The 13136-nt window shown below is 40.5% G+C and overlaps 1 protein-coding gene across 2 annotated transcripts in view; it reads right to left on the bottom strand.

Annotated features, from left to right (window-relative positions):
• The window catches only part of khdrbs2 (KH domain containing, RNA binding, signal transduction associated 2), a 63153-nt gene that overhangs the window by 33515 nt on the left and 16502 nt on the right, over positions 1–13136 (bottom strand). For both annotated transcript variants that reach the window (XR_013077835.1, XM_076743965.1), the window contains exons 3-4: positions 5782–5898; positions 441–587 (exon numbers count right to left, since the gene is read on the bottom strand). Coding sequence is in view for 1 of the 2 variants with exons in the window: in XM_076743965.1 (XP_076600080.1) it covers positions 441–587; positions 5782–5898 (264 nt within the window). In the remaining variant the exon portion in view is untranslated. The remainder of the gene's footprint in view (positions 1–440; positions 588–5781; positions 5899–13136) is intronic.

Genomic DNA, 13136 nt, shown 5'->3' with positions numbered 1-13136 from the left:
AGTAGACTCATGCAGCACAACTCCTCTATTAGGCTTGTCACATTTGCAAAGTTTGATTAATATTTACAGCTTAGACTCAGCAAGTGTACACAACATGCACATTAATTATTGCTAAGTTCTCCAGGCTATAAGTTGCTGGAGTCTTGCAAGTTGTTCCATACTGCACTTTAATTGCTGAATACATTAGTTTTCATTTGTGAACAAGAGCATGTAGTGTAGGATAGTGGTTGTAATGCAGAGAAAAACTTCACACATATCTTACTCTTCTGTAAACAAACCCTGGATACATAATAGTGGATACTGAAAACTTAGAAACTGTTTGCTTTGTGTTAATAGGCCTGGTGGAGAAATGATCAAGTCAGCAGTAATGACTGAAGTTCCTATACGACACAGGAATGAAAATTAGGAGGAGAAAATATGGTGAAGTATATTTAACTTACTGGAACTAGGAATTTTTTAATCTCCTCCAAGGCGTGACTCATTCGGGAATAGGCCTCTCCAGGTGGAGCAAAGACTTCAATTAAAACGTGAAGATCATTACTCAGATGGGCGTATTTGGCATCCCCGCTCTTCCTTAATTCTTCTTCCTGTGGAAAAAAAAAAAAAGCAAGTGAAGGATTTGTGTCCATAAATGGGACCTCAAAGGACTGGGCCTGCATATTGTTTAATAAAAGTATTATATTATACTAATTGGAACAACTGTGGCAGCACAGTTCAAACTTGTTTGGATTAAGGTGCAATTAAACTACTGCATGAAGACGCATCAATGAGGTGTTTTCTTTATATTGTACATTGCAATTTGACTACGTACATATAAGATAAAAAAAAACTTTTGCCACTTAATTGTATGAACCTTTAGTGTTTTATTAAAGACTAGTTTGGACTCATTTTTGTGGCTCTACTGAACGATGCCACTGAGAATGCTAATGGCTCTGTGTGATTGTACTTGCAGCAATGGTTTGAGCTAAATGCTAACATCAGCATAGCCTACTAACATTCTCACAGTGACAATGCTAACTGATGTTAACCAGATACACTTTTTATTGCAATTGCAGTTAAGTACATTCGCATGCTAACATTTGCTAATCAGTAAAACAGTAAACACTCCTTTGCAGGCCTTTTGGTCATAAACCAAAGTCCTGGACAAACTTCATGACAATCCATCCAATAGTTGTTTAGATATTTCAGTCTGGACGAAGAGACATCCCTAGTGCCATACTGGTTAAAAATCTTTAAATTTAATTCAGCCATATGAAGTTCTTCTGCTCTAAAATGGAGCTTTTGATGTGAAAAACACAACTCTACCTTTTTTCCTCCTTTCATCATAAGCAGTCCTTAGACAGGCAGGTTATAACCTACAGTTACATTTATGGCTTGGTTTCAAGACAAGGAGCCACTTGAGCAATCAGCAGGAAGACATCTGCACCGCATAAAAAACCTTTCTGAATGATATGTGGCCTTTTCCTCACTGGTATAAGGAAAAACTTCTAAATAATAATTATTATTCAACTGAAAACAACAAGAATAACAGATCAAACAGTAGAGCTCTGTCATAGATTCTGGCTGTTAGTGATGTTAGTGAATGCTTTTCCAATACAAGTTACATCTTCTGATTTGTTGAATCAGAATGTCTGCCGACTCTGATCCAAAACAGCACAAGTTACAATGAATAGACATCTTGTGACCCACACATGATGCAGTTCAAGTCATCCTGATGGTCAGTAAGTGTTGACAAAATGTTTGGAAGGTTTCCCCGTTCTCTTTTTCTAATGAGACATTGCATAGCAGTCAGCATAAATGGTGCTAAACGAGTGCAATGCTTGTTCAAGCAGCATTAATTGATTTTTTTGACAACTGGGAGGCAGCGGAACAAGCTTTAAACACAACACTGACATATGATCACCTTATAAAGTTGACATGGTTCGCAAACAATTGCATGAGCGACACAAGCATTTATTTGGAGTCATGTTTCTGTCCGCCTGACAAATATCCACTCTCATTTCAGCTCTGTTTTGGCTTCCAATAACTCCAGAGGGAAATATCTGGCTCTTTAGCAGCTAAATGCTCCTCTATGTTCACCAGCTTGTTGCAAACTTCGTTTGTCTGAACTTCAGTGCAGAGCAGGTGAATTGCACAGTGAGCTGATGAGAGCAGTGAGGATGAATAAAAATAGCAAAGCTGTGGGCCACAAAACCAAAACAGTGAGCTAAAAGCTAAAATGCATTGAAGAGCTGAGGGGAAGTGCAGAGTCCGGCGATTATTCCCATTACACCTCGTCAATATAAAAATAGTTATTAATGCAGCTTTAAAACGTTCTGTAAAGACTGCTAAATCAAAACAAATGAAATGAAACGTCATCTGAAAATTGTGTTTCTGACAGGTCGAATGTCTCATGGACGAATGGTTTTAGTGTAGCTACTCAGTGTATGTTCAGTTCATCCTTACATGACTGTGTGGGGCACACGTCTGAGCACACAGCATCAGTTTTATGATTATCTAGAGATTAAAAATGACAGGGAGAACAATTTTGAATGCAATATACTTGCAAATTACTTATTCATTGATCTGCTGAATCAAATTTTGCGTAACACATTTTGGGAGCTATAGAAACATCAGTGCTTTAACAATGAAATGAAAGCAAACTTATGAATCCTTAAGCAAGAGAGCTCCACCACATGAATGCTAAAACAAATAAATGAATAAAAAATACAGAGCAAAACATTATGAATGTAAAGAGGTGAATGTTTAGACAGGGGGCACTGAGTTAAAGCAAGTTTACAAGAGGCCACTAAAGTAAACAAAAGATGTCAATACGAGCTCTAATACAAACTGCTCTAAAGTCTGATGACAAGAAAAGCCCAATCACCTTTCAGTCTTAACCCCGGAGGCTGCCGGAGGCTACACACTCACTTTAAAGCCTTAAAAGACTTGTAATATAGCTCGGGGCCAGTCCTAACTGAGTTTCAAAAGAAGCATTTAAATCATAAAATCAATTCTGCTCTGAACAAATTAGAAGTGATGTCAGACCTGGAGAGGGTACGGTTTGTCTGCTCGTATCAGCCACAGGTGCAGCAGCTGCATACTGAACAAAGCCGGGATTATTCAGCCATATCAAAATTAACACAGATAAGAAGCTTTTTTTTTTTTTTTTAATTTTTACCTGCGTTCATTCTTCATTCTGCCCTGCAACAATTGGGTGTCGAGTGCTTTGCTCAAGTACACGCTGACGGCGGCTGTTAAGAGAGGCGAGAGTGCCACTCACACAGTTTACTCACCCAGACAATCTGGGGATTCAAACTTTTGTCCTTGCATCAGATGGCCATCCTCCACCCTCTGGGAGGAATCAGCTTTAATTAAAAAATCACTCCTTAAAGTTCGGCAGCCTTTCACATTCACTGTCAGAGAGCCCAGGTCATTATGAGTCAGATCAAAATGTGCAAGTGGGCAGATGATCGTGTCTTTGAGCTGTTTCGACACTATGAGAGACTGCAGCACACGCAGAGCTATACATCAGTTATGACTGCAGTATGCCTGTGTGCTTAATCAATCGATGTTGTATGTTTGCACTGCTATATGGACTTTAGGAGCTTGGAAGTAAAAACCTCTCCTGCAGTGTTTGCGGTAAACAGTCTCGAGTCAGGGAGGTGAAATGAGGACTGTGCTTTAGCTCCATGACTCAGCACCACGTTGACCAGGCTAAGATCTGTGCACACGGTGCAATATTAACCACATGGTGTAATATGAACTGGGTGGGCTGCTCCACTGCTGAAGCTCCAAACCTGGGATGTTACCCTACTGCTGGTTTGATGCATGGGACTCTGGCTATGTCTGCACCACACTGCCTTCTGACCAGCTGCCTCGAATAGCAGCCAGTCTTTCAGTGATGACATTTAGGTGTCAGTCTCATCACAGAGTCCTTCAGACATGGTCAGACTGTACAAAAAATCAGTATCGCTAACAGAAGACACAGACACAGCACTCACCATGCATCTCCCTCAGACACCAGGTGAACACACCATGTTACCATGTCAGTAATTGATTTATTAGATAATAAAAAGTCATACTGCATGCTGTACTGTACAGCGCAGTATCACAACCTGAGCACTGCATGCATGTAAATAAGCCTTTATTTTACATATAGTTGTTGTTATTAACAGTTTAGTTCTCTTTACTTCATTTTACACACTGAAGACAAGTTAATGCAGCACACGAGTAAATTGAATGGACTTAGTGGCAGGAAGCCAAAGTTTTAAATGAACTCTTGCTGCGGCCAAAACCCAATGAAAAATGTGATGGCACAGAAACGTCTCAGTGCCTTTACTCTTTGTCAAAGTGAAGACTTTCAGCCTTACAATTACGCGTGAATGGAAATCCATGCGAAAAGGTAGTAATTTCTAATTACAAAGCCATACTGTTATTGAAGATTGTTGGGCTTTATTAAGTTAGCTTATCCGAAAGCTTTTTCACCCAGAAGATTCCTTCGCCTTTTTAGTATAAATGAACAAAACAATTACTGTTTACAAGGCCATGGCCAAATTATTTTTTAGTCGTTTGTGGATGGGACGGTCTGTTCTTAGAGAAAAATGGAAATTTGGTTGACATTTCCATTAAAATGGGGCAACTCCATTAGTTGATGAAGGTCGTTTGATATGATCAAAAGCTCCAGAACAGCTACTGAGTGGTCCTTCGTCTCCTGTTTCCAAAGCCAAGAAGTTTCAATCTCGCACTTCTTTTGAACTTATTCACTCATTAAAAATGGTGTTTCTGATTAAGTGTGATATGGTTGAAAGCTCCACAATAAGATAATCCTTCATTGATCCCCCAGAGAGGCAATTCAGGGCTGCTAAATGACCTTGACGTGAAACTGTTTCCTCAACTAAATTGAATTTAATATGTACAAATGACCACTACAACCACACTGATATGTTTAAGCTGTAATAACTGATTTTTGGCAGCTGAAAGAAGTCGTGAACACAACGCTGACAAATCAACAGCAATATTGTCAATCTGTCCACCTCAATACATCCTCAAACCTAAACGACTGAAAACATCCAACCATGACCCAAAATATGGGTGGTAATAGCCTAAGAAACACACAGTTAAGTTGTGGACTGCTAAACAATGAATGAGCTGAAACTTGCTATGAAGCTCTGTAAAGCTGAGGGCAGCTTCAGATTCAGATGAGTCACATTGTCATCTGACACATTATTATTAAAGTTGTTGTAACGGCCTCTGCGTTCTTTCACCCTTAATGTGTTCTTGATGTACTGAAATGCAGCTCCAGCTTCACCTAAGAGGTGTTAACACTGCAAGTCTTTTGTCATGTCGAGGTGTGTGAATCGGAGGCTACAGTAATAACAGCGATGTAACTCGATTGCAGCACACTGCGACCTGTTTTGAGCATGAATTCCAGATCCAGCAGGCTGTCTGTGTACACGCTCGGATAACTTTGGCTCCAGGGGACCACAAGTCAGCAGGATAAATGGCTTTGGTGAAGAGATTCATTACTTTGTAGTCATAATTGACGATTACAGAATATGCTATTAAACAACACACTGAAACGCATTCCCATTTTCTCCTACATATGTTTGTCAACTCAGAGCTATTAATTCTACTCTGGGAGTTATTCATCTCAGTTACAGCTCAGATGCTGTCGCTTAGAATATCCTTCTGTGCTTCGCTGGAACTTCAAGCGATTTGTTTCTGTAAATATTTCCATTTGATCGATATCTCGGACCAGCCAAACAAGTATATTTCAACACCAATCGATATCTTTCTTACCTTGCCTTTATCCCTCATGGACCCTTTGCCGAGGATGGACATCTTGACTCCTGTTTCCTCTTGTAATCGTTTCATGGAATTTCCCCGTGGTCCCAGCAGCTTCCCGACAAAATTAAACTGTGACACAGGAGAAAAAAGCAATCAGACACCTTATCAATGTCCTCAATATGTGTAAGAAGTGGACAAATAATGTTAAAAGCTGACATATTGGCAGATGTTTCTGAAGCATTCTCTCTTTATGTGTTGGATGCAAAAGGAATTTGATCCATGTGGAGAAAAGGTTAACATAACAGATGCTTGCTGGCCATTAGTCACCTATTATCAATACAATCTCACTTTCCGTTGACCATTCATCATGTGAGAAAAAGCTGCAATGCACCCTGTAATAAATCAATGTAATTGTGCTCTGTATGTAGCACATTAAAGGTGAATGGGACTCTCATATGTGGCGCAGCCTAACCTATGCATCCATCCATTTGCTTGAACTGTGCCCTGGCTAGTCATGTATCTTATTGGCGTTTAGGGTCATCCATGTCGCGCCGATGAAAAGAAAAAAAAAAAAAAAAAGGCAACATAGGCTCAAACCAATAATGTTCCTGAGACTGTTCCAGAGGTCAGTGCTGAGATAAAGTCAGAAATAATGAGTTTCTTCCCAGTGGGAAATTAAGTAATACTATCCCGATGACAAACTATCAGATTCAAGCCTCAGGGCTCTGACTATCATTTCCCTCTCACTGTGCACCAGCTAGTGTTCATATTGAGAAAAGTAGCTCTGGGTTGTTGCAGGAACAACACTGCTGAGATTAGTGGTGATTAATCGGAGGTGTGAAACTCATAACACAACTGTAGTCAAATGGGTCGTTTCTCAAGAAAATATGAGCAGAGATCCATTAGAAAATGAGCTGAAAAAGAGTTTTAATCATCCAATGCTTCGAACAAATCCACAACTTATACTATCTCACACAAACTTTTAAAATTTTAATAAACGGTTCGACCTTCAAATGTTTGCTGTTGGATGAGATGATATGAGACCCCCCTCCAGAGCTGAACAGGTGGTCAGCCGCCCACCACAACACACTCTGGCCAACCCTAAAATGATATTAACCTTTTCACAAAGCAGCCTCTCCCACAGTGGCTGAGCGGCTAATAACTTCACTGCCAGCTGTGTGGCTGCTGCACCTCAACTCTGACAACTGCACACTCAGCTTATTTCATGGACATCATTAACGTCATGAGTGAATGCTACGTCTCAGGTTAGGGAGGCGCCAAGGGACGCAGGGATGAAACCTCTTTTTTTTTTTTTTTTTTAAAGCATCCCTACTGTCCTTGCCTGTCCTCTCATCTGAATGATTAAGGCACCTCTATGGATATGTTTCTTCACAGGGGTTGCTTTGACAGGACTATCCTATAGCTGGCAGGGAGCTTGAGAGCAGATGGTCGTTGCGGCTGCGCCGAGTACGCGCTCGCTGGGCGGTAGGAGAAGATTGGCCTGTTTTCATTAAGCTAATGAATGTCTGGAGCTACTCTGCAGCTCCATGGCGAGCAATTTGGGCTTTAGAAAGGGGCACGGTTCGGTGTTAAATGAGGTTTGAAATGATGCAATGTGCCCCCCGTAGCCTCAACACTGATAACTATGCAGATATTAGATGGAAGGGTGTTGTAAATGCAACAATTACGTACGCACAAAGACATTTTAGACATTGAGGAAATATTCAGGGAAAAAATGGGTGCCCCCATCTACTTATTTGTATTTCACAAAGCATAACTTCTACATGAAGGACAAACATTTAATTGAGAGCTTTTGTAGAGGGTGAATTCTAATAAGCCAAATTAATCTCCATATTCATTGTGAAAAGTAACTTTGAGAAAATTCTGTCCTGACCTACAGGTCCGCACGGCTTAAAGCAGGGTGAGCTGCGTCATGTTACTGTGAATCTGCAAAGCTGCTAATGCTGCTGAGCAAAGCACTATTCACAAGAACCTCAGTGACTGAGGCCTGTTGTGTCTTTGAACAAAATTACACTGATCTAAAAAAAAATCTCCTCACAACTGACAGGTACGGTGGCCTTGAGAGCTCAATGCACTGCAACGAAAGAAAACACCTAGAAACAGACAAAACACAAGCAACTTGAGAGGCACATTCACCAATCTGACAACACGTATCCAGCCTGATGAAGCACATAGGAAATGAAGAAAACACAAGCAAGTACAGAAAACATCGCCCTGCAAATACAGAAAATACAGGCAAATATTTCCTTTGAAAATGTCTTTTTGTTTGTACCTCAGCTCCATTTTGTTCTGTGCACAGCACGCCTGTGTTTGGTAAATGTTCTCTGTATTTGCACTGTGTTTCGTGATGCTGCAACTGCGCTTTCAAATGATTGTGTTTCTCAATTTGCTTGTTTATCTGTTTGCATGTACTTTCTAAATGGGGAACTCCACTGATTTTACACATAAAAGTCTGTTAACAGGTCTCGGGGAGATATTGATATTGCACATAAAAAGTTGTGTAAAGCTTTTACGGCGCCGAAGGGAGCTGTGTGAAGTCTGATGAATGTCCTCAGGTGATGTCACCTGAATCAGTGCTGGTTGGGATGAAGTTTGAGAATTTTAAAAATCCGTGGGTGTGGAGTTACAAAACAGTGAGCTTACCAGACCTCTGTACTGCTCCTCACGTCAGCTCGAGGTTAGCTGCTCGAGGCTCGAGCATAACACACCTGAATGTCTGACCGAACTGTCAAAAGTCAAGTTGCACGGTGGGTAAGTGTGGCACCAGGTTTGTGTGGAATATAAAAACGATATCTCTGCTTCTGTCGCATTGATTTTGATCATTTCTTGAATCTCTTTAGAGTGCTCTCAACACCACCAGGAACTACTCTGAGCCTTTGAAACAGAGTCCGGCGTCATTACTTTTGTTTTGGTTATGCTGGTATCTGATCTCATACATGAGATCTGTTCACTATCAACTTCTGCACAGCTGTGTTTGAAAAGGACGAGGCCTACAGGTTTCATAAGATGCTGTTATCCTCCAAACGTTAATATTAAAGATGGCAGTGATCTGCATTTTTGTGCGTATGACTGACTGAGACTCACAGGTAAATTATTTAAAGATTTTTGGCAGAAAAAAACAAGTCCTTAAATTTTTAAAAAGTATTATTTTAGAGATCACACCTTTCATTGTGGCTGTTTTCTGCATGCTCTGCATATGAAAAGTGACGTTATCTGTGACTGAGGCTCGACATGTAGCTGCCACAAAGACATGTAAACCTGTATGTAAAATGTGTTTTCTGCAGCTGGAGGACTGAACCAGGAATGGTCTATAAAATGTAAAACCCCATGACACACTCCCAGATGATCCCACTTTGCCCAAATTTATTGTTACCTTTCTCAAATGATGCCATGTAAAATAATGTTGGTTCTTTAGGTGGACAACAGCTCCTTTCATAGGCATAATGATGGAAAATTTAGATGTTTCCTGTTGGAGCAGCACAACATCCCTGAGCATCAAGTACTTAATATTCAAACAGAATTTGCTAACACATACAGTATGTAAAACAATATAACCACTGTTGTCTATAAGAGGGTTTATGTATTTGATGAAAGATGCTGTTTGTGCTGCAGGCTGAGGTCTTTTATCTTCATTTCATACGATGTCACTAACATGCCTAATAAGAGCTCCATGAACATCCCATCTGAGTGTCAGAGGCGCACAAAAGAATATTTTTCCATACACAAAATACTTTGAAACTGTTGTGCACTTTCATGGCCCTGACTTTTTAATGCTGCTAAATTTTAAGCAATACAAGTCATTAAATGAGATAAGATGAATAAGAAAGCAAAGATCAAAAGAAGCATATACTTAAATAAAAATCAAAGCAACCTCAGGATGATTTTATGGACCAAACTGGTATGTTTCTGTGCTTCATTAAAGTAGCACTGCAGATCCGATACCAAAAAAACAACAAACATTATAGCTTTTAATGTGGAAAATGTGCACAAAGGCCACCCTTTAATGCAGCGCACCGGGGCCCGTCAAGATTTGCAGATGTCCTGCGGCGCTTAATGCCAGGTTAGCGAGCTGTGCTATTGGGGAAGTCCAGGTCCTCCCTGATAGGGGGATTAAAGCCTGAGGTAGGGGTTTATGCTTTAATGACAGCTCGGGATGACTGGGCTGTGAGCATGTCAGAAGAGTGTGTCCTATCAGCTCCACAGACATTAAAGAAAGCAGATGAGTGGTTGTTTGGTGCTTGTGTGACAAGCAGAGGAGCTTTACTGCTCACGTGGAGAGCTTTTAAGAAAGGAATCCAAATCATCACATGATCAAATGGAGTGCTTGAGGGGAGGTTGTGGGTCAGTGTTAATGCTAATAAATGGTGTGAGATATTAAGGTATGTTGTGGCTCTGGTCGAAAAATAAATGAAACTACTTCAGACATATGCAGTCCAAAACATAGCAAAAACAATTGTGAATTCATTTGTGCAAGGTTACAACCACCCTGGATCTTCCCTCACTGACCTGTCATCTTCATCAACAAACAGGAGCACAGTGCTCCAATTGAACAACCCCCATGGCCAACACACACAGACAGGAAACAAAACAAACATCACGACTGCTGTCAATTCTAACAGGTGACAAACAACTTGAGCCAAGATCAGTGCAAACGAGCAGCCAGCGATGCCAACATGAAATGAATGCCACTATGAAAGTGTTCCAGACGGGCTGTGTTTTGCTGTTGGAGGAGCAGCTACTTAACTTTCCCGTTAGAGCAAAGACAAATCAATTCATACAATCTGAGCTCTCTTCTTGAGAGTCTCTAACAAGCTTTCGCCTTTAAGTGACAGGTGACTTCTTTTGCTTCCAATCTCCTCCACGTCTTTAACAAATGGAGAAGCAGACCTTTACAAATCCTGCTCAACAGAAGAATTTGATATATGGTCAGCACTGTTACTGTGGTTTGTCTCTTTATATAATGCTATAATTCACAGCATTTACTAGTTTTCATGCTGTGCTGTTTGGCTGATAATATACAGGAAATTAATGTACTTTTCAGTTTTATTTTAACAGGACATTCATGGGTAGCGAAAACTGATGGCCATTACAAAAAACCTATCGTACTGTTGGATCATCACAGACACTTTGGTGCTGGTGTGTTGAGAAATGTTGAGGATACCACTAAAAGAAAGCCCTCACATGGACAGCAATGCCACTGTCTGACACACGTCCTCACTGGGACACTGCAGGAAGTGCTTGAACCTTGAAGCCAATTTGACGCTCTAACATCTTTGTTTTTAATTGAAAGAACATCATCAACATAACACAAATAACAGCAGCTCAGATACGCACAAAGACTATGATTCAATCAACATGCACATTTCAGTGATAGCAGAGTCCAGCAACCGCCACAGCATTCAACAGAAGACAGCAGCACAACAGTAGAAAACGTTGATATTTTCAGCCGAGACCTGAAAAATCTTTTGTAATAATGAACTAATGAACTAAAGCTCATATGCATTCACTGAACATTATGAAAATAACATCATCCATCTCTGGCTAGAAACGCTATCAAAAAGCATTTTTGCATGCATCGTTGCATTTTCCACTGAGAATGAAAGGAATGTCCACCATGTGTTTGTTTTCACTGACAGAAACATGACAATCACTAGATGAGGATGCAGGACATTAGAAAAGAATGGGCAGAAAAACATATATGTCACTCTTTTAGAGCCGTTGCTGTGAAACTAATACATTTTGCTGGGTTGTGTTGACAGACATCAATACAAATGTGACTATAAATAACTACAACCTCACATTTAGAACAAGCTGCAAACACAATAATGACATATTATCACCTTATAAGGTTGTTATGGCCAACTGAGCAGACACTGAGCAACTTTAGCATGAGCCGTGTTTGTGTCCATCTAATGAATGTAAGTCTAACATTCACCCTGTTCGCTGTGAATTGGTCTCCACTAACACGTGGGAAAAATGTCTGGCTCCTCACTAATTGCCTCACAATGCTCACCAGCTAGCCGCTAACTTTATCAGAGCTTTTTTGCCTGCTGCTGCTTGAAATGAGACGGATGAGAGTGGAGAAAGTGACCCAAAAAAGGAACAACGAGCTGAAACATGCTAAAATGCTCCATATAGCTGTGAGGAGCTGCAGCGTCCGGTCATCATTTTTCAGTGTTACACCAAGTCATTTGATCCATTACTATTAATTAGAGGAGCTTTAATGAGGGAGCACAATGCAGTTCAAAACATGTGTTACTTTATTTTTGTTCTCCCAGGTCCTCCTGTAGCTGCCTCACCATTAGTTGCAATTAGCTTTAATTTTTTCTCGCTGTGAGCGGCTCCTCACTTTATGCTGCACGCTGCATTGTGGGACAATAGTGTCAATCAGCAGCTCACTTAAAAATCAAGTGAATCTATGATGCGTGCTGACATTTTACTTGATTTTCTCACATTTTCAGAATGAGCGCACTCCATACTGAAAACCCTGTTAGAATTAGCATTTCCTATAGAGCCGGGACACTGCGTATGGGATGATTTTTCACATGGGGGGCATTTTATCTCTATTATCTCTCATGAGCAGCATTGTGGCAGACAAAGTCATCACACAAACAATGACTCAGTGGGATCCCAAAGAGGAACTGCGATGCTATCATACAAGTGCTTAATTTTAATTCGCACTCTGTACTCCCTCTACTGTATTCAGCACTTATCTAAGCAAAACACCTTTCCACATGATAGGCCTTTCTTTGGGACACTGACATCTCTGGGCAGACAAAAATGGAATTTCTCTATGGGTAGAGCACAGCTGCTGCACTATTTAAAGGTCACAATACCCCAAGACTGATAAGCTCAACACTGTGGCACCCACAAGGACGAACTACAATTTAATGTGTTGTTGGCTGTGTGTATACCTGTAGAATGGATAGTTACAGCAAATACCCTCTGGAGGTAACTAGCTTGTTTGAATGTGACAAAAGTAGAAGTATGTCCAATTTATTCAAATTAAAAGGGTAAAATCTTTTTTTATTAACCCGCACACACACACACACACACACACACACACACACACACACACACACACACACACACACACAACAGTCCCAGCACTGGACTCAGACTAGCAGACAGTATCAGCCATTGAAAATCCATTTCATGCCCCAAGGTTATGAGATGCTAATCAAGCTGTCTCATTAAACAGCAGCGGATAAATTCTAGTTAAGAGATAATGAAAATGACTATGCTGATGATCTTAATCATATTTTTGCTGAGTAAGTAGTGATCTCAGTGTACAGTTTCAAGACGTCCGTAAGCGCGCTGTGAGTCTGTCATTTGTTTACATGTCA

Source organism: Chaetodon auriga, chromosome 11 (genome assembly GCF_051107435.1).
Source record: "Chaetodon auriga isolate fChaAug3 chromosome 11, fChaAug3.hap1, whole genome shotgun sequence".
NCBI classification, from domain to species: Eukaryota; Metazoa; Chordata; class Actinopteri; order Chaetodontiformes; family Chaetodontidae; genus Chaetodon; species Chaetodon auriga.
Note: the sequence above shows the minus strand (reverse complement) of the source record. Positions and strands in the feature narration are given on the sequence as shown.